This window comes from Rhinolophus ferrumequinum, chromosome 5 (assembly GCF_004115265.2).
Source record: "Rhinolophus ferrumequinum isolate MPI-CBG mRhiFer1 chromosome 5, mRhiFer1_v1.p, whole genome shotgun sequence".
NCBI classification, from domain to species: Eukaryota; Metazoa; Chordata; class Mammalia; order Chiroptera; family Rhinolophidae; genus Rhinolophus; species Rhinolophus ferrumequinum.
This window is the reverse complement of record NC_046288.1, coordinates 87506375-87525714: the sequence shown is the minus strand read 5'-3', so window position 1 is coordinate 87525714 and position 19340 is coordinate 87506375. Positions and strand designations below refer to the sequence as shown.

The following is a 19340-nucleotide window of genomic DNA, read 5'->3' as shown; positions in this document are numbered from 1 at the left end:
CGCGGGGCTGTGGAAGCGGAAACGCATGGACCGCATGATGGCGGAGCACCTGCTGCGCTGCGGCTACTACAACACGGCGGTGCGGCTGGCGCGCCAGAGTGGCATCGAGGTGGGTGCGCGGGTTCCCACGTGGTCGGCCGCCGCGTGTCCTCGTGGGCCCTTGTGCTCCCCCGGCACATGGCCAGCGCCGCCCGGGCCTGGGGTGCACCGGGGAAGCCAGGCCGTTGGGAGCCTCCGCGGGAGGGCATGGTGGCCTGGCGGAGGTGGCATTCGGGCGACCTCGCTGCCCCTCCTGGTCTTTACGGATCTGTCCTCTAGCCCTCAGGCCCCTGTAGCCGGGGTCACTGGCTCTGTCCCGAGGCTATCGTCTACCATGGTGGGCCCACAGCGGTCGGAGCTGCCCCAACCAGAGCGTGTCCCTGCCCCCCCGGCATCACGTGTCTCTGTACAAATTTAAGGTGATGTCCAGTCCCACGTTAAGTAAAACGACCACATTTTGAAACGTTTGGTGGCAGTGCCTCTGCAGAGAGCAGTGCCTTCGTGGTCCTCACGTCCTGGGGGACCCGCCTCAGCGGCTCCTCTGCCATGCGCTTGGACCCTCTGAGACCACCGCCCTCCTGAGGGGCTCCTCCCTCGTCTCCTCAGTCAGTCCAGGCGCTGCTGGCTTTGGGTACATGTGCACCCCACCACGACCCCATCCCTTTTCTTAGCTTGAATCCCACCCACGTGTGTGAATGGGGCTCAGCCCTGGCAGCTCTACACCCCACAGAAGATCCCCCATTCCCAGGAGGTGGCCTCGGGTCCGCCTTGTTGCTGAGCTCATGCCCTCATGCGGGTACCCACAGGTCCTGGTCATGCATCCGGCCTTCCGCTTCCTGTCTGTCTCTGTCCTGGTCCCAGCCCGGGCAGTGGCAGGAGTCCCTCAGCCCGTTAGTGTCTGTCCTCTGTGCTGCGTCAGGAGGCCCCCACGTGGCCTTCATACTCGTGCAGCAGACGGGGGCTCCTGCTTACGCCCCAGCCCTGGGCAGCGGCGGGGCCCCCAGTCCCAGTCAGGTATCCTGCCTGTCCACCTACGCGCCTCCCTGCACCTGTGAGGGCGTTGCTGAGTGTACCCCGAGGGCTGGGAAACAGGGCTGCCTGCACCTGCTGGCCCCAGGGCACGTGACGGGGTTCTGTGAGGACCACATGTGCAGCGGTGGGCAGGAAGGCTGGCGGTGTCATCCAGGAAACGTGGGGAGGCGAAGGAAGGGGAGGGTCTAGGCTGTGGGAGCACCATGTGCAGGGTGGGGAGGCCGCGGGCCCCCGCTGGAGACGGCCTGAACAGAGGAGGGTTGGACAGGGCTCTCCTGGCTGCTGAGTGAAGACCAAGGTCCGAGGGCACCGGCGCCACTGGGGTCCTGTAGGGAGCTGCTGCTGTGATCCAGCTTGGAGCTGCCGGGCTGTGGCCGGGGTCCTGGACATCCTGTATGGCCACTGGGGGTTTCCACGTAGGACCCCCAGCTTCACAGCACGTGCAGAAATGAAGGGCGCTTCTAGAAGCAGATGCAGCAGGAGATGTGCTCGTGCCCTCAGAGCAGGTCTCGCACAGGCCAGGGCACTCACCATGGAGGAGGCTGGCGTGTGTGGGTCGTTCATCAAAAGACACGATGAAGAGGGAGCACCAGGCCGTCGCAGACATGGCTGAGTGCCATGTGCAGCCATGGAGGAGCGGAAGGCTGCAGGGCAGCAGCCCATCCATCTGCGTGAGAAGTCACAGTGTGGGCATCTCCGTGGGGCAGGCCGGCACCTGGTTTTCAGTTTCACTTTGTGGTGGGACACCTTGGCCGCCTGCCAGCCAGCTGGGTGACTCCCACGACGAAGGGTCCATGGCTGTCAAGCCATGAGCAGGAAAGAGAAAGATCTGGAAAGATTCTGGCACTGTGTGGAGGGAGGGCACAAGTGGGTCATGAGGTGCGAGCAGAAGAGGCCTCCTTGGGGATTTAGAGCCAAATTGAAAAAGGTGAAGACAGCAGAGAAAGGCGAACTTGAGCCTCATCTAGGAGCCCCAACATTTGCCTGTTGGTTCCAGAAAAAAGAGGGAAAATGGAGGGGCAGTGGTGAGAGGACACCAGTGGCCCCTGAGGCGTTGCTCACCGTGCTCTGAGCGGGTGCGTCCACCCCTCCCGTTGGCTCTGATGGCCATCCTCAGGCTTGCTATCCAAACCCATGTCGGCCCCTGCAGGCTGGGGACACCTGGCAGTGTCTGCCCGCGGCCTGCGCCTCCCCTCCCCCAGCGCTCGGGACTGCGGCCCGTCAGGTGCTGTGCAGAGCCTGGAGTGCTGTCACCGCCAGCGCCGACCAGTGGGCACACCCCTGTGCCCTGTGCCCAGTGCTCTTGTGCCCTTGTCGGCCGCCACTTTGTCCTGCAGGAGACCCAGGCGAAGGCCCGTGTGGCCCCGGGTACAGTCACACGCCAAGCTGTGGCTGCCACATGATGGGCCTCTGATGCTGGTTTCTTCATTCATTCAACTTTCCCTGAATGCCTGGTTTTCACTGCGGCTGCCTTAGCCCGTTAACATGGATTCTCCGCTGTTGTTTCAGGTAGAGAGAGCAGGTGCCTGACTTTACGGGAAGCTTGTCTCTCGTCTGCTTTCACCAGAGTGACCCTGCGCTCTTTCTCCCGCCATAGCTTCTGCCGGAGCTTACCCGGCCCTGGTGCCTGGACACGGGAGTCCCACGGCTACCTCCTCACGTGCTGTGCCACACAGACCCCAGGTGGACAGTGTGTCCTGCGCTTGGCAGTGCTGGCAGGCTGGGTGTGGGGCCTGAGACACACCATACTGGCCGCTGGCTGCAGGACCCCGCAGGCAGGGGGTCTGTGCTCTTCTCAAGATGCAAGGGCTTTTGTGTTGGACGCTCCACCCGTCCATTCCAGAGAGAAGAGCAGGTTACCCTTGAAATTCCCGTTTTCTCCAAATGGCTCCCTCCTTCCTGATGGCCAGGCATCCCTCATATCGCTCTGTGTGGCCAGGAGGCCCTTTCTTGCTGGCCGTACCCCACCTCCTGCTGGGGCCTGTGCGCCCATGGCACCACATGGAGCCCCCCAGTGGCAACAGCCGCGGGTTGAGTTGGGGGAGGGGTGTCACTGCGGTGCCTGGTCCCACTGGGACCCCCAGGGCGTGGCACACCTGCCTCACAGCATCCGCGCCTTCTCAGAAGTCTCAGGTTTACGTAAATCCTCAGGAAAAAACAAAACAGAAAATGAGGGGATGGGCTGCTGGGGTTTCCAGGTCTTCCCGTGAAGGGTGAAATGGGGGCAGGCCCCAAGGTTCTGCTGGGGGCTGCTGCCCTCCGCTGCGCTTGGGAGCCGGTATCGAAATGTGACACAGGCCCGGGTGGCCGTGCCCATCCCTCGGCGCCTGCGTGTCCGGCGCTTGACGCACTCCCATGGGCCAGGGTGGGCTTCAGGGTGCTGGCAGGGGCTGAGGGGGTCTGGAGGGTTGTGGGGCGGAGTCCCGGGGGTCCAGTGCTCTGAGCGCGCTCCGCTCCCTTCCCCCAAGGACTTAGTGAACATCGAGATGTTCCTGACGGCCAAAGAAGTGGAGGAGTCCCTGGAGAGGCGTGAGACGGCCACCTGCCTGGCCTGGTGCCACGACAACAAATCCCGGCTGCGCAAGATGAAGGTGAGCTAGGGCGGTGAGGGCGGGGCTCCGAGCCCGGGCTGGCAGGGGCTGGCAGGGGCGGCGCCTGGGCGCAGGAGGGGCTCCTGAGTGGGTGGGGCTAGGGGCGGGGCCTGCGGGGCGGGGCTGAGGCTGCCACCTGCCCTGGGACCAGGCACCTTCACCGGTTGGTTCACAGTTCTTTGGTTCTGGCCTTGGGCTGGGGTGGTTGTGTTTGGTGTGGGTTTGGGGTGATTTTGGTGGTGCACCTCCTTCTGCGTTACGGTTTGGGCCAGTGTTCTGAGCGTGAGTTTCTGAGGGAGGAGGTGCCAACCACGTGTAAGCAGCATGGTAGCCACTGCTGGGGTGGAGCGCAGTCCTTCCCGCTCCTGCATCGTCATAGACTCGGGAAAGCCCTGTCCACCTGCAGGTCTGCAGAGGTCCAGGCTAGGAGACTGTTGCATCCAGCTTTTCTTGAGACCCACCACAGCTTACAAAATAGACACTTAAACACAAATTACAGGGTTTAGGTGTTTTCACCCCGGGGCCTTCCAGAAATGTTTAACGTATATTAACCTTCCCGCCTCCGTTAGAAAACTTTGTTTTCTGTTTTCTAAACCGAGCACCTTTACCCCCTCCCTGGTTGAGTTTGTGGTGTGCACATAGTGACCAGCCAAGGGTGACACTCTCTGCCACTCAGGGCCGCCAAAGCGAGCATGACGTGAAGCCGGGACGGAAAAGTAGAGTGGCCAGTGGCTCCCCTAAAGAAAGTGAGGATCTTGGTATGGAAACCATGAAAGGAAAGCCAGAATTGGTACGTAACTCGCCCTACTCTCCTGCTGCGGCCCACAGCCGTGTGGACCCCCAGCGGGAACTAGGTCGGAAGGAGAATGGGCTTCCCGTGTAGACAGGTTGTCTCTGCAGCCTCACTCCCTCCCAGACCCACGGCTGCTTGGTGAGGGCACACCCCCGCGGGCCGCTGTCACTCAGGTGAGGCCTCGTGGCCATGTGGGGACACGCGGGGCGGGGCTGAAACCACCAATGGCTGTTGAACTTGAAAGAACATAGTCACCAAAGTGCACTTGGAAGGCGCCTTGATGGCACAGTGACGTGCTCCTAGAACACCCGCGGACAGGTCAGATTCCCCACCTGATGGCACAGCAGCAAGATTGCCCACTCCGGTGGGCTTGGAAGGTGCCCTCATGACACAGCAACATACTCAAAATACAGATGGATAGGTCAGGGTGCCCAGCTGCTGTACAGCTTTGTGTGCACATGACCTCACGCACGTGCTCGCACATGCAGGCAGGAGGGAGAGGAAGCTGGGGGCCACAGCTTCCTCTCTCTCCTGCCTGTATGTGCGAGCACGTGCTTGAGGGCGCCAGTGGGAGCCCTCAGATCCATCAGGAGACTAGAGGAGAAAAGAAGCTTTGGGATCCACGTTTTCACGTAGCTAGAAGGCGCTTTGGAAATAGTGCGTGTTCATGTTACTAGGTTGGTGCAAAACTAGTTGTGGTTTAAAAGGTTAAAAATGATTGCAAAAACCGCAGTTACTTTTCCACCAATCTAATAGTATCTGTCGACTTGACTGGGATCTCTGCACCCGAGGACGTGTGCACAGGGAGCTGTGATGGAGCTGCGTGCCTGTGGGTGTGCCACACCTTTCACAGGTAGCACAGGCGTGGCCAGCGTCCGGTACCTGGCGGGGTCATCTGCAGCGGTGCTCACACTTGGAGTCTGAACACCCAGGTTCCAGTGTGTTTGTATCCCCTGTTAGTGGACTGCAGTCAGCCCCCAGCGCCGTCCGAGGGTTCTGTGCTTTCAGCGGAACGTCATACAACGAAGCCAGTTGTCCTGCAGTCTAATTGGTGTAAACAAAAGTGAAGTCCTCACGGCATCTCATCAGTGTTCTAATGAAATGACATGAAACAAAAGACGGGACTCAGGACCTGCTATATTTGAAAGTTAGCCTCGTAGAGCAAAGAGCCATCATAAATAGTAGAGCACGTCAGTGTGAAAAAGCTATAACCTGGAGAACACCCCCAGGGCTCCCCTGCTTTTAGTCAGGGCCCTGGGAGTAGGAGTGGCGGCCATGGGGCGCCCTGGAGGCTGGCGGGACCTCTCCCCACTGCTCTGGCATTTGAAGGGCCCTCATTCCTCTCTCCTGGTTTGTGCCACACCTGTCATTGGGCACACAGCACCTGCTCCACCCAGCTGCAGTCAGGCATGTGAGAGGTCGGAGGTGGGCAAGGGCAAGGGACCCCCCCGGCTGCAAGCGCTGGGTCAGTGGCTCTGCACCTCTGCCTGGCTGGTCCCCAGGGTCTTGGCAGCATGTCAGCAGGCCCACCCTCGTGTCCATGGAGCGTGGCTGGAGCCTGGGAGTCACTGCTGAGCTGCGTCATCTGTGGGCAGCTTGGAGGCTCCAGCGGGAGAAGTGCGTGCGGTCTGTACACTTGGAGTTTAAATTTCAGATGTTTGGACTTGGCGTGGACAGTCTCGTTCCTCCATCCTGGGGCCTGGGTGCTGTGGAAGTCAGAATGACAAGGGGGTGAAGAACCCTAAGATCCGTTTATGTTCTAGTCCACGTAGTTCTGTTTCTGAGTGGAAATAGTGTTTTCTGAACCTTGTGGAAGGTTTATAGTTTAAGTTACGACTTCTGTGAAGTGATCCAGCTTTTCATCTTCGGTCACAAAAGTTCCTTTGGCCTGCTTGCCCCCTACTCCCAGCCACAGGTTTTTAGCCCCAATTGGGTGGGTACCACTGAGACCTCCATGTTAGTGTTTGGGATCCGTGCCGAGGACCCCGCTGCTGGTATGCTCCCTGAGTGGCCCTCAGAATCTTGTGTGCAGCTTTCCACTGACACCTACCAGACACAGCTGGACCACGGTCCCCTGCTCTAACCCTCGGCCAATCCTGGGGCTTCGGACCAGCTCTCACCACCTGCCCACTCTGCCTGGTCCCAGCCAGCAGCCCACCTCCCGGGTCTTTGAACTGGTCTCCCTTCTGCCTGGCATGCCTCCCCGAGAGTCTGTGTGGCCCGTGAGCCCCGCCCAGTGGTGCCTGCTCCTGCCTTCTGCATGTCCTCCCACCAGGCGTGGGGGCCTCCCCGCAGGCCTGCCTCCCCCCATACCCAGCGGTCCCTGGCATGGGGGACAGACAGATGAGCAGGTCAGGGGGGACGTGACTCTGATTCTGTGGTTCCGATGCCCGCGGAGGTGAAGCCACAGCAAGGCTGATGACAGGAGGAGATGTCGCTGGGAGCAGGAAGCTGAGTGAGCACCGCCGTGCTTCCGACTTCACAGTAACAAGACTGGGGGGCAGCCCCTCACGCCGTCAGCTGCTGCACTCTGAGCTGCCAGCGGGGACTCGGGCCGCTCCTCACCCTCGGGTGACACCTGTCCGGCCAGCCCAGCTGTCCCCAGGGCATGGCCCTGCGGGTGGCTGTGGTGCCCCCGCCACACTAGCTGAGGCTTTACTAGGAGAGGCTGGGCCCCAGGCCATCAGAGCCAGGGAGGTGTGGATGGTGGATTGCAGTCAGGGTCGGGCCCCAGACCTGCCTCCTGTGGCTGTGAGCTTCCGCAGCGGTGTGCCCAGTGTTGGGCCGTCTGGGGGTCTGTGGGGGGTGTGGCTTCCTGCTGACACCGTCTCAGCCTTTGTCTGGTCTTCACCCTCAGAGCTGCCTGGAGTTCAGCCTCAGGATTCAGGAGTTCATTGAGCTCATCCGGCAGAACAAGAGATTGGACGCCGTGAGGTAGGGCATCGAGATGGGCATGCGGTTCCCAGCGGAGGGTGGCGGCTGGGTCCCAAGGTCTGGGTTCTGGGGAAGGAAACACGGGGCTGTTGGCGGGGCTTCCCTGCCTGGCAGGCCCTACCCAGGGATGGCCAACCTGCTTCTGTCTCGTACCAGCAGGAGGCGTGGGCTGTTTTCACTCGGGGAAGTGCCGTTAGCTCCGTAGCTCAGGAGCGATTTGATGGGGCTGGTCCTCAGTCAGGTGTCCTTAGCCTGGGGGTTTCCGTCGTGGTCATCAGACAGAATGGTGATGGCACAGTGTCCAGGGCTTGGTGGGCCTGTCCTTGGGGCTGCAGCGACCTCAGCCTGGTGGTCCGAGCAGAAGGGCAGGGACGCTGGCCGTCACTCCTGAGCCTCGTGATGGCCCCATAGAGCCGCCAGCTGGGCTGGCGGTGGTCTCCCGCCGGTCCAGCCTCAGGCAGAGGCAGCTCCGTGAGCATGGGCATCTGGCTGCCGTGGGCCTGAGGTTCCTGCTGGCTAACCCTGGTGCTTGAGCTGGGGCGAGCGCTCTTACCGCTGGTGCGCTCATCCTTTCTGACCCGCATTTGGCCACCCAGAACAGTGCTGGCCACGGTGGGCGGCTCTTGAGTGCAGAGGGGGCGGCTGAGACGGCTGAGCCCTGGCAGAGCCCGGGCCAGGCCCGAGTGTAGACAGAGCTCAGATTCTGAGAGATGGAGACACAGACTTAGATGAACCAAAATGTTTTCTAGACACGCACGGAAACACTTCAGTCAGGCCGAAGGCAGCCAGCTGGACGAGGTCCGCCAGGTCATGGGCATGCTGGCCTTCCCGCCAGACACGCACATCTCCCCCTACAAGGTAACCACGCCTGTGGGCCCTGGGGCTGTGAGGGTACGGTCTGCAGTCACGGCCACACGCAGAGCATGACCAGTGTGCCAGGCTGGCCTTCCCGTGTGTGCCGGTGTTGCTGGTGAGAAATCAGGACCACGAGTCCTCGGTGTTGGGGCCTGGCAAGCACTGCGCCTCGGCCTACGTCTCTGGAGACCCCGGGGCCACAGCCAGGCAGGTGTAGCCTCTGCGTTTCTCCTGCTTTTCCTAGCTGTGGCTCCTTCTCTCGTGGCCTTTCCCTGCCCTGTGCCAGGGCCACTTGGCACATCTGTGCTCAGTCCCTCCCGCAGTCGTGCGGCTTCGAGAACCAGCCCCCACGCTTTGTGGGGCCAAGCGATGGCCCCTTGTGAAGGGCAGGGCAGCCCCTGGGGTTCTTCCTGTGTCTCGAAAAACATCCCGTCCAACATCCACGTCCGATGGCCTCCTTCACTCTTGTCTCCTCCCTCAGGTCTCACGGCGGCTCTCCCGCCAGGGTGGCTGCTTAATTAAGGCCTGGTCCCCTCGTTGGGTCGCTGGGCCACACCCTGTACGTTCTCTCCCTTTCACACCCCGGCAGTCTGAGGAGTTCAGGTGCTGGAGTCCCGCTCACTTCCTTTGGATAGACAACCCGGCTTGTAGCCATTTCTCGCGTCTCGTGCTCGAGAAGCCAGCGGCACCCCTGCTTAGACAGCTCCAGCCAGGTTCTGTGAGTGTACGAGGCCAGGCTCCACCAGTGGCAGGGGTTGCCGTCCCTCCAGTTTCAGTGACAGGTCGTCCTCCGCTCAGAGCCACCCACTAGCCCTTCCCGCGCACATGCCCACATGTCCTGAAGACAGGCCTGAGCCTCCTGCTATCACCCAGAAGGTCCGTCCACGGCAGTGCAGGCTGTTCTCGGCACATACCCCCAGCCCTTCCAGCCTCTGCCCCACCACCCAGCCCCACAGTCGCTTCCACGTTGGGAGGTTTCGTCACACAGCACCCACTTCTGTACTCGCGTCTGTCTCCATCGTTCCAGCTGGTGTAACAAATGCCACAGGCTGGGCTTGTGAAAGCACATGTCCATTTCTCACAGTCCTGGAGGCAGGAAGTGTGAGGTCAGGGGAGGGCCTCCTCTGTGCTGCAGACTCATCCTGCGTCCTCACGTGGCGGGGCTCCCAGGAGCTCTGCGGGCTTTCTGTTACAGGCCCTGAGCCCATCCGTGGGGCTCCTGCCTCATGAGCAGAGCGCCTCCCAGAGGACCTCCTCCCAATGCCGTGACGTGGAGTCTGTGGGGACAGACCTTCCTGATCCCCAGGCAGTGAGGTGCAGTCCTTCCTTGTGGGCGGCCCAGCCTTGTCTCTGGGCCTGGAGCTGCTGTCCAGGTTCCCTGCACCCCTCCTCCTCCCCCAGCTGTGAGCACACCCCCTGGGGCGCCCCGCCTCCAGTGTTGGGCTGCAGGCCTCCTGGAGGGCGCTGGCAGCTTCTCGCCGGGTGAGTCCACACTGTTCTGCACTGACGGTGGCTGTGTAGTGACTGAGTCACAGGCCACGGAGCCCCAGGAGGGGAGTCAAGACTCGGGTTTTGACTGGTGGCATCTTAAGTTTCTCATCCCTGCTCTGGAGAAGATTTGTCAGAAACAGATGAAAGGCCGCTTGGCTCAGGAGGGTGTGGCGCCCGTCCCCTCCCTGGGAGGCCTGGCTGTGGCACTTCCGGGGCAAGCCTCAGCCTGCGTGGGGCCCAGCAAACCGCTGTGCCCACCCGGTGACAAGCACAGCCCACAGAAATGGCATGTTAACTGAATGATGGCGGGAGAAATTCGGCAACCCAAAATAAAAAGACCAAGGTACAGGCGGGAGAACCTAGGCTCTGAGGAAACAGGCAGTTTGAGATACGGAGAACAGAATGAGCGCTGCCACAGCGCTGTGTCCCGGAAACAAGGCCTGGAGGCTTGGAGGATAGCGCAGGATTGGAGCACTGGAAATGGGACGGAGCTGCCACACGAGAGAGCAGGGCCCCCACCCCTAAAATGGGGGGTCCCAGGCGGGTCTAAGTGGGTCACGCAAGAAACAGGTGAAGCAGTATCCAGAACGAGGCGACCCCACCAGAGGCCTGAAGCAGAGGGTCTGGGGCTGTCACTTCCCAGAGCCCTGGGCCATGGCGTAACCGCCCACGGACCATGCTGGGTGAAAAGATTAAAACACAGATTTTTAACTGAGAGGGACGTGTACCCTAAACTCGAGGGCCCTGAGGGGCTCGCACAGCATGGCCAGCAGCGCCCCCTCCCAGGACGGGCCTCCTGAACCCCTTGGCTTCTGTCTGTGCTTCCCAAACACACACACATCTTTGAGTGTAATCCTGGTGATTTTAGGGACAGACGTTAAGCAGATGTAGTCTTCTTTCTCTTCTGGAATAAGGCTTTTCCCCGTAAACCTCAGTGCCCTCAGCACGAGGTTCCAGAGCACGTTGTGTGCTGGGCTGCCCTTCCAGCCCACTGGGTCCTGTCCATGTCACAAGGCCACAGGGGCATCCAGTGGCTGGGGGTCGCCTGTGTGCCACCTCTGGCTGTGAGGGGCAGTGCTCCGTTCTCTGCCTTTGACCCGCATGGAGCCAGTGTTGCGTCTGTTTGCTGCTGTGGCGCCGGTGGCATTTTGAAGCACCGCCCTTATCTTCCAGGACCTGCTGGACCCGGCCCGGTGGCGCATGCTGACCCAGCAGTTCCGGTACGACAACTACAGGCTGCACCAGCTGGGGAACAACTCTGTGTTCACCCTCACCCTGCAGGCCGGCCTCTCTGCGATAAAGACACCGTATCCTTCCAGTGCCTGTTGGGCGCATGCCATGACCCTGCGCCCCTGCGCCCCACAAGTAAGCGGGCGCTGTGCGTACCCGAGGTCAGACCGTGCTCTCCACTGTGTGCGGCGCCCTTGCTGACGTGGCCTGGCGCTGCTGGTAGACCAGCCGGCTAGACCGCGCGCACGCTCTCCTTGTCACCGTAACACGAACGTTTGCATGTCTTCCGGCAGCTGGGACTCGAGCCATTCAGAATACTGTTCCCTTGTGGTTCTCAAGAACCCTCTGGAATGTTGGTTGGTCCGAGCCTTTGCTGTCCCAGCCAGGTGTCTTCTCAGATGAGCTCACAGGTGGTCACATCTCTGGCAGGGCGACAGCCTCCCCTGTGGCTGGAGCTGACAGCCTGACCCCAGCGGCTGTGGGTAACTCTCAAATGCAGTGTGGTCCCCTCCAGGACTGCCCCTTGGCTTCTCCCCACCAGGACGCCTGGGCTGTTTGCCTCTTAGTTGTCATCTAACGCTGGGCACAGGGCAGGCCTTTCCTGTGACGGGACTAGTGACTGTCCCAGGGCCGCTGCTGGAACCTGGCCAGGCCCAACTGAGAACCAGGGCAGCCTGCGTGACCGCTCGAGAGGAGAGCTTGTTCTGCCTTCTCTGATGTCCTCGAGAACTGCCCAGGTCACAGGGCTCCCACCTGTCCCACCTTGAGGACTATGCACTGTGTGGGTGGGGTGTGTGTTCCCTGCCCTCCGAGTGTGGGAGGGGCCCTGGGCTGGGGGTCTCTGGCCTCTCGTTTTGCTCAGTCTTCAGGCTGTTTTTCTGCCAGCGGCTTTCTGCCTGGGGCCCTTGTGGCAGTGAGTGGCTTCTATGCCCCTTGCTCACCCTGGCCCGCCACTCCGTGACCCTTCCTTGACCCGAGGTACAGACAGTGCTACAAGGACGACGGCAGCTCCAGGAGCCCCGACTGCCCCGTGTGCAGCCGCTCCCTGAACAAGCTGGCACAGCCGCTGCCCATGGCGCACTGTGCCAACTCCCGCCTGGTCTGCAAGATCTCAGGCGATGTGATGAACGAGAATAACCCGCCCATGATGCTGCCCAACGGCTATGTCTACGGCTACAACGTGAGCGGGGTGGGGGGGCGGGGCGGGGCTGGTGGGCGGCGCCGCCCGGAGCGCCGGTCTGCGCAGTGCGGTGACTTGCCCCGGGATCCCGTGTGTGGTGTGGCAGAGAGCTGCCTTATGTCTCGTCTGCTTGTCCTAACGTGCTCTGGTCTTGCCTTCCAGTCTCTGCTGTCGATCCGCCAAGACGATAAGGTGGTTTGCCCGAGAACCAAAGAGGTCTTCCACTTCTCACAGGCGGAGAAAGTGTACATCATGTAGGGCCCTGCCCGCCGGCTCCGGCGCCTCTTGTCTCCTGCGACCAAAGATCCGTGAGCACCGATAACACTCTCAGGATGGGAGGGGACGAGACTGAACAGTCTGTGCTTGCAACAGCCTTCTGCTGGGTGGATTTGTAACCTGTCGACTGCTTCATGCTTCTGGAAAGGACTTTCACCTTTGAAAGAGACTTGAGACTGACGTGACACCGAGGGGAGCTCTGGAACAGCAGGAACAGGAGTGAGTGGCTTTTGTGTTCTCACAGTTCCCTCCTTTTGCTGGAATAGGCAGGTCCTGCCGCCGTGGCCTGGAGAGGGGTGGCCGCGCCGGACTGCCTGCCAGTGACTGGCGGTGCACAAGGGATGCTGGGCTGTAGAGCTGCTGCCAAAACGCCCAGCCCCACAGCCCGCGGGCATCGCGACTGTCCCGTCGTTCGTGCCGCCTTATCCTGCTTGAGAATGTACTCCCGTGGAGATCCACTGGGCTGCGTTTCTGCAGAGGCCTTGCCGGATGGTTCCATACTTTAGGTCTAAATGCGATTCATTACAGTTGAAATAACCACCGATGACTTTTCGAATCAAGTGAACCGTTGTAGTTGACACAACCATATCGTAGAGGTTTGTATTCAGTGCATGTTGACGTGGATTAGCTAATAAACTGTAAATGTCAAACATGTGAATAAAAGGGTTTTCTATTTCTCGTTTCTGTGTGAGGCTGAAGCTGCTCCATTTTTGATGCTCGCGGCTGTGTCTGCTCGTCCCTGGCGTTGTCATCAGCGAGGCCGTGGGGCCTGGTGGCCCCGAACTGGGCCCCCAGGAGCCGCGCCCCCAGGACCCCTCCAGCCTCACAGCGCCTGGTCACTGGGGCCCAGCCAGGGGCGAGGCGCCACATCCGCATGCTCCCATCCCCCTGCGGGCCGCCAGCACAGCCCTTCCCCTGAGCAGAGGGCTGCGTTTGGCGTGGGGCGGAGGCCTGGCCCCCTCCACGCCGCCAGATAGGCCTCATTTGCGCCATCGTCCCGAGAAGATGCTTGGCAGGGACGGGGTGCCAGGACACACGCCTTCTGGCCTGCCCCAGGGGGTGGCTGCAAGGCGGCTCAAACTAGGACTCCGTGGTGACATGGGGCTCCTCCGCCTGCCTGGCAGGTCCTTGGTGAAGGGGCCCAACCACTGCCTCAGCCCTAGGAGCCGTCCCTTTTCCGTGTGGTAAATTCCTCAGCCTGCGCAGCTTCTTTCGCTGTTGCCAAAAGGGCTGAGACCCTCGGCCTGGTTAGCGCTTGGGGCGCCAGCCCCACCCACCTGTCCTGCGCCCCAGTGCCCGGTCGCTGACCACTCTGTGCTGGCAATTTCTGTCCCTGCTCCTCCATCCAACGGGTCCTGGTGAAGACGCAGGTGGTCTCCACCCCTCACCTGGGCGTACCTTCTGGTTCCTTTGCTCCTGCTTCTGGCCCCGCCCCCGCCTCGCCCCGCCCTCCTCCTCGCCCCGCCCTCCTCCGCCCCGCCCTGCACGCTGGCGGCTGCGGCTGCCTGATGATCCCACGGTCCTCTGCTCCCCAACCCACCTGGGATCTACGTCCCAAAGAGACCATGCCCTCTGGGCTATTGTCGTGCTCTGCCGGTGCCGTCTGGGTGACACTGAAACCGGACTCGCGCAATGCGGCAGCCTAGTCATTCGAACGTCGTGCCAGGCGTGACCTGGGGCTGCTGTGAGCCCGCTCAGCGCTGGGCTAAGCCGGCTGCTCCCTGATCGCCCCGCTCACACCGGCCCCTCCTTTTCTTCCTTTCCTGTCAAAGCCACTCCAGCGAGGGCACTCTCTGTGTCACACGCGAACAGCCACCACAGGCCGCCTTAGCCCCAATGCTGCCCACAGGGCCTTTCCCACAGGGATGGGTCATTGCCAGTCCCGAGCTGCGGGACATGGAATGGCAGGGTGGCCCCATCGTACCCGCCGCCTACAGTGTTCCCCCCCGGTGACACAGCACGCGTGTACCCCGTCCCCACACGGTGGCCGTGACTTATTCGTGGCTGCTGGGCGCACCCATCTGTGGGAAGGTGCTGAGGCGAGCAATCACTGTCACATGTTTAACTTGAGTGGACACGCCGGTTGGCCAGGGTGGCGGTGCCTGTGACCCGTCCTCAGGCTGGACCCCGGAGTCTGTGTGCGGACGCTGTGTGGGGTGGCAGCTAGCTGCGGGTTTTCATAATTGAGGTGAAGAAAGATTGCGGACGTGTAAGTACACAGATCTGAAGTAGACAGCTGGGTGGTTCTGATCGGTGTGGACACACGTGGAAGCCCAAGCCCGGGTGTACAGCATTCCCAGACCAGGGAGTTACCGCGCGTCTCCCAGACCGGCCTCGCCCCCACACGCGGTCGGCCATCACTCTCACTCTCAGCAGCAGGGGTGAGCTCTGGCCCCTGGGCGGCTGTCGCAGACTGTACCCACTGGTGCCACCGGCTCACCCAGCAAGTCCTGAGGCCCCCGGTGGCGCACGTGCCTGGGTCCCCTTGCACACTGCTGAGCAGCGACCGGTCCCCAGTGCAGCACGCGTTGTTTGTCCAGTCTGTTCAGGATGGGCACGTGTGCTGCCGGGTTCTAGCGGCTGGACGGTGGTGCGCACGGCTTTGTGGAGCGTTTCCTTTTTCTCGGCAGTACCGGAAGTGGGATTATGGGTCATACTGCTGCTGTGTGTTTAACCTCACCAGGGCCATCTTGTCCCGAGTGACACTGGCTCACACCCACACCAGCAAGGCGGAGGGTTCCAGCTGCTCCATGCCTTCCTCCTGTCCCCTAGCAATCCAGGTGGGTGCGTGGGCCCCACAGTGAGGCAGCCTTTTGTCCCTGGCCATTCGAGTGCCTGCCACGTGCTCACTGTCTCATCATTTATCTGCCCACTTTTTATGGGATTATCTGCTTTTTCTTGATTTGTAGGAATTCTTTAAATATTCTGGATACAGATCGTTAGTCAGATGTTTTTACACTTTATTGACAGTTCATTTGATCTGCAGATGCTTTCATTTCATAAAACTTACTTTATCAAGTTTTTCTTTTATGGTTAATGCCTTTTTTGTTTTAGAAATACTTGCCCATCCCAGGGTCACAATGACATCACCTTGTATCTTCTAGAAGATTTAGTTTTAGCTTTTACGTTTAGGTCTGTAACACATTGCAGGTTACCTTCAGTGTGTGTGTGTGTGAGAAGTCAACGTCATCTGTTGAAAAGATTTTTCTCCCCATTGAATAATATGGCTTCTTTGTAAAAAAAAGAAAATCCCCTGACTGTACTACTGGGTCTATTTCTGGATGCTCTATTCTGTGTAATGTCGTAGGGCTATCCCCACATCAACACCTCGGCTCTCGGCCATTGTAGCTTTGCCATATATATATAATATATATAAAACATTTATATATATAAAACATTGAATCTATAGATCAGTGTGGAGATACCTTCATCTGTTCAGGCAGCCATAACAATGCCATAGACAGGGGTCCTTGATAACAGAAAACTATTTTCTCAGTTCCAGAGGCCAGAAGTCCAAGATCAAAGTGCCAACAGGGCTGGTTCCTGCTGCGGCCCCTCTTCCCGGGAGGGAGAAAGAGGACACTAGCTCTTCCTCTTCTTAGAAGGACACCAATCCTATGGGATCAGGGCCCCACCCTTATGACCTCATTTAACCTTAGCTACTTCCAAATGCAGTCACATGGGGGGGTGGTGGTCAGGGTTTCAACATAAGTTTGGGGTTGGGCGCACAACTGAGTCCCTAACAGGGACTTTAAAATCTCGACAGCATGAGTCCTCCCGTCTGTGAGCACAAGCATGTCTCCATGTCTAGATCCCCTTCAGCGCTATCATCTACACTTTGTATTTTTCAGGGTAGTTTGTTTGCACATATTTTGTTAATTTAACCCTAAGTATGTCATGATTTTTAATGCTATTGTAAATGTAATTTTAAAATTTAACTTTCCAATTGTTCCCATATGGTAACATATAGACGTATAATTGATTTTGTGTATTGATCTTGTATCCAGTGACCTTACTGAACTCGCTGATTAGTTCTAGTTCTTGGTAAATTTTAAAGCACTTTCTATGGATCGACTGCAAATAGAGTCTTGCTTCTCCTACTCTCTCTGCCATCCATCTCCTTCTCTTCCCTTGTAACAGCAGGAGCCTCCAGTGCTGCTCAGGAGGCAGGTGAGGGCCATCCTGGTCAGAACAGTCTCAGGTGGACCACCACCCTTCACTGTGAAGGATGAATCACTGCAGGTTTTCGTAGCTTGTTGGTCATCAGGTTGAGGAAGTTCACTTCTTTCCTGAGTTATTATCCTGAATGGATGTTGCACTTCGTCAAATGCACTTTCTTTTCTTCAGCTAATGAAACTCCCCTATGTTTTTACTGCTTTATTCTGTTGATTTGCAGAATTGCGCCGATTGATTTTAATTGTTAAACAAAGCTCTCACTCCTGAGAGGAGCCCACTGGCACAGCTGTGTCACAGGTCGCGCGGCACTGGGTGTGCTCACCTTTGCTAGGGGAGTTCTCCATGCTGCACTCCATTATTTTTAATGTCTGCAGGACACGTAGTGATGTCCCTGTCACCCTGTCACTAGGCATCTGCTTCTTCTTGTGTTATTGACCAGCCCAGCAAGAGGCTCATCAATTTTATAGATCCTTTCAAAGAACCACCTTTCGGGGTCAGGAAGGCCCTGTGGGTGTGGAAGGGCTCTGTTTTCTCTGGGATGGGAGCCCATGAAGCGGTGAAAGGGTCACGTGATCTGACCTTAGGCTCCAAGGACCCCTGGCGCCTGCATGGTGAATGAACTCCAGGGGCACAGGACAGCGCTGGGGACTCGCCGAGGGGATGGCGCAGCGGGGTGCGGGGAAGTGCTCATATTCTGAGCACTTTCTGAAAGTGGGGCTGTCTGCATGGAATGGAGGTTGGGTGAGAGGAAGCCTGTCCGGGGGACTCCAGGGTTATTGGCCCGACTGGAAGGAGGGACATCTGCTCATCAGCTGAGATGCTGGCGGTGGGCAGTTCGTTCAGGCGGTGTGATACAGGAGACAGAGAGCCGCGCATGTGTCCGGGAGCCCAGCAGCTGCCGGTGTGGAGACAGCGCGGCCTGGGCGAATGGACGCTCTTCCTACGAGTTTTGCTGCAAGAGCGAGCCAAATGCAACAGGCTGTGGAGGGAAATCGGACAAAGAGAAGGGCTTTGTGAGGATGGAAGAGCATCAGGGTCTGCGTCGCAGGAGAGGTCGCCTGGAGCTGGGTGCACAGCGCTAGTGCAGGCAGCACTAAACCCACCTTCCTCTTTTTATAACAGCAGCTTTATTGAGACGCAATTCACCTTGTACGAGGACGGTCTCAGTGTCTCCGTACAGCGAGGTTGTGCAACCACTTACCTGTAACTCCAGGTCATGTCGTCACCGCCCCCCCCCAAGAACCCCATGACATCACAGCCACTCCCACCACCCCCTCTCCCCCAGGAACCACGCGTCTGCTTTCTGCGTCTATGGATTTGCCTTTTCTGGACATTTCATCGAAGAGAAATCACCATTTCTGGCCTTTTTCTCGGGCTACTTTCACTTCCTGTACCGTTCTCAAGGTTGCCATGTGTGGCATGTGTCGGTGCTTGGCTCCTGGAGGCTGAAGGACAGGCACATTTTGTTCATCCACCACCTGTTGATGGATATTAGGGCTGCTCCCACTTGGGCTACTACGAACAGTGCTGCAGTGGACGTGGGTGTCCACACTTTCGTGTGGGCCCATGTCCTCAGCGCTTTCATCCCATTCTGCCGCCACCCCAGGTCCTAGAAATAACCAGTCTCCCCCCAGCAGGCCTTCCTCAGGAAGAGCAGCACAGAATCTGAAAGAGGGGTTTTGCTGAGGCAGGTGACAGTGCAGCCTGGGGGGCACTACACTGGCTGGGCGGCACGTGGCACGCCCAGGGGCTGGGAGGCCCAGTACATAGTGGGAGGGGAGGTAGCGTGGGGGCTCTAAGTGGGGGTGAGGCCACCCACCTTGTCCTCTTGAGATGACCGCTTGGGGATAGGGGGGACCTGACAGGTGAGGGGTGAGCATCTCCCTAGAGCCTGGCTGAAGTGCTGTGACAGCGACCCCCAGAGTCCCCTCTGGGCTGCTGGCCAGGAGCCCTAGAGAGCAGGTCATGGCCAGGCTGAGGTGCCTGGGTGCGCGTCTGGCTGGACCACAGGTCTGGACCTCGGGCTATCATCTGGGCACCCTAGTTCCCAGGCTGCGGGATGAGGAATGCAAACTCCCAAAGGTTACACCCCTCAGCCTCCCAGGACTGGGGCGTGAGTGGGGTGCGGTGGGGGCGTGCCCTGAGAGGCTGGCAGCTCTGCCCGGCAGGCCACTGGGCAGGGGTGTCCTGGGGAAAGATGAAGCTCAGGAAGGGTGTAGGCCAATGGACTGGGCAGGGTTTTTGACCCGAGGAAGTTTGGCCAGGCAGAGATACCTGTAGCGTGGTTTCAAACCCTTAAGGAAGGGGTAGGGGCACCTGCGGGGAGTCCGTGACGGGCGATTCGGGAGGGTGGGGGCTGGCGGCGCCTGCGGAAACCTCCGTGAGGAAGGCCTCTGGATCGATCTCAGAGCCTCCTCCCCAGGCCGCCCCTTTTCACTTCGCTGTAGCGCATCCTAGGCCCACGCCTACGCCCACGCCTACGCCTCAGGTCCCAAGGGAGGAGCCCCCTCCCAACCCACCCCGGAGGTCCCCACCCTCTCCAGATTCCTCGGAGAATCGGTGGGCCGCGCGTGTGGGCGGAAGCACCGGCGCCCACCTGGCCTGTCCCAGCTGGCCCGTCGCAGGCTCAAGGCCTGGGGACCGCGAGCCTCCTGGCGGGCGCAGCGTGGACACCGAGTTTGGAGCCCTCGGACCGGCCCCTTTAAGGACTTGCTGCGCCCTCCCGCGTCTTTTTTCTTGCGCT

The 19340-nt window shown here is 59.6% G+C and overlaps 1 protein-coding gene across 1 annotated transcript in view; it reads left to right on the top strand.

The window, feature by feature from the left end:
- Nucleotides 1-13101, top strand: part of MAEA (macrophage erythroblast attacher, E3 ubiquitin ligase) — a 29138-nt gene extending 16037 nt beyond the window's left edge. Inside the window, 8 exon segments of the mRNA XM_033105437.1 lie at nucleotides 2-109; nucleotides 3540-3662; nucleotides 4339-4452; nucleotides 7313-7389; nucleotides 8139-8247; nucleotides 10909-11042; nucleotides 11950-12145; nucleotides 12308-13101. Of these exon segments, the coding sequence (XP_032961328.1) occupies nucleotides 2-109; nucleotides 3540-3662; nucleotides 4339-4452; nucleotides 7313-7389; nucleotides 8139-8247; nucleotides 10909-11042; nucleotides 11950-12145; nucleotides 12308-12403 (957 nt within the window). The 3' untranslated portion in view covers nucleotides 12404-13101.
- Nucleotides 13102-19340: the final 6239 nt, after the last annotated feature.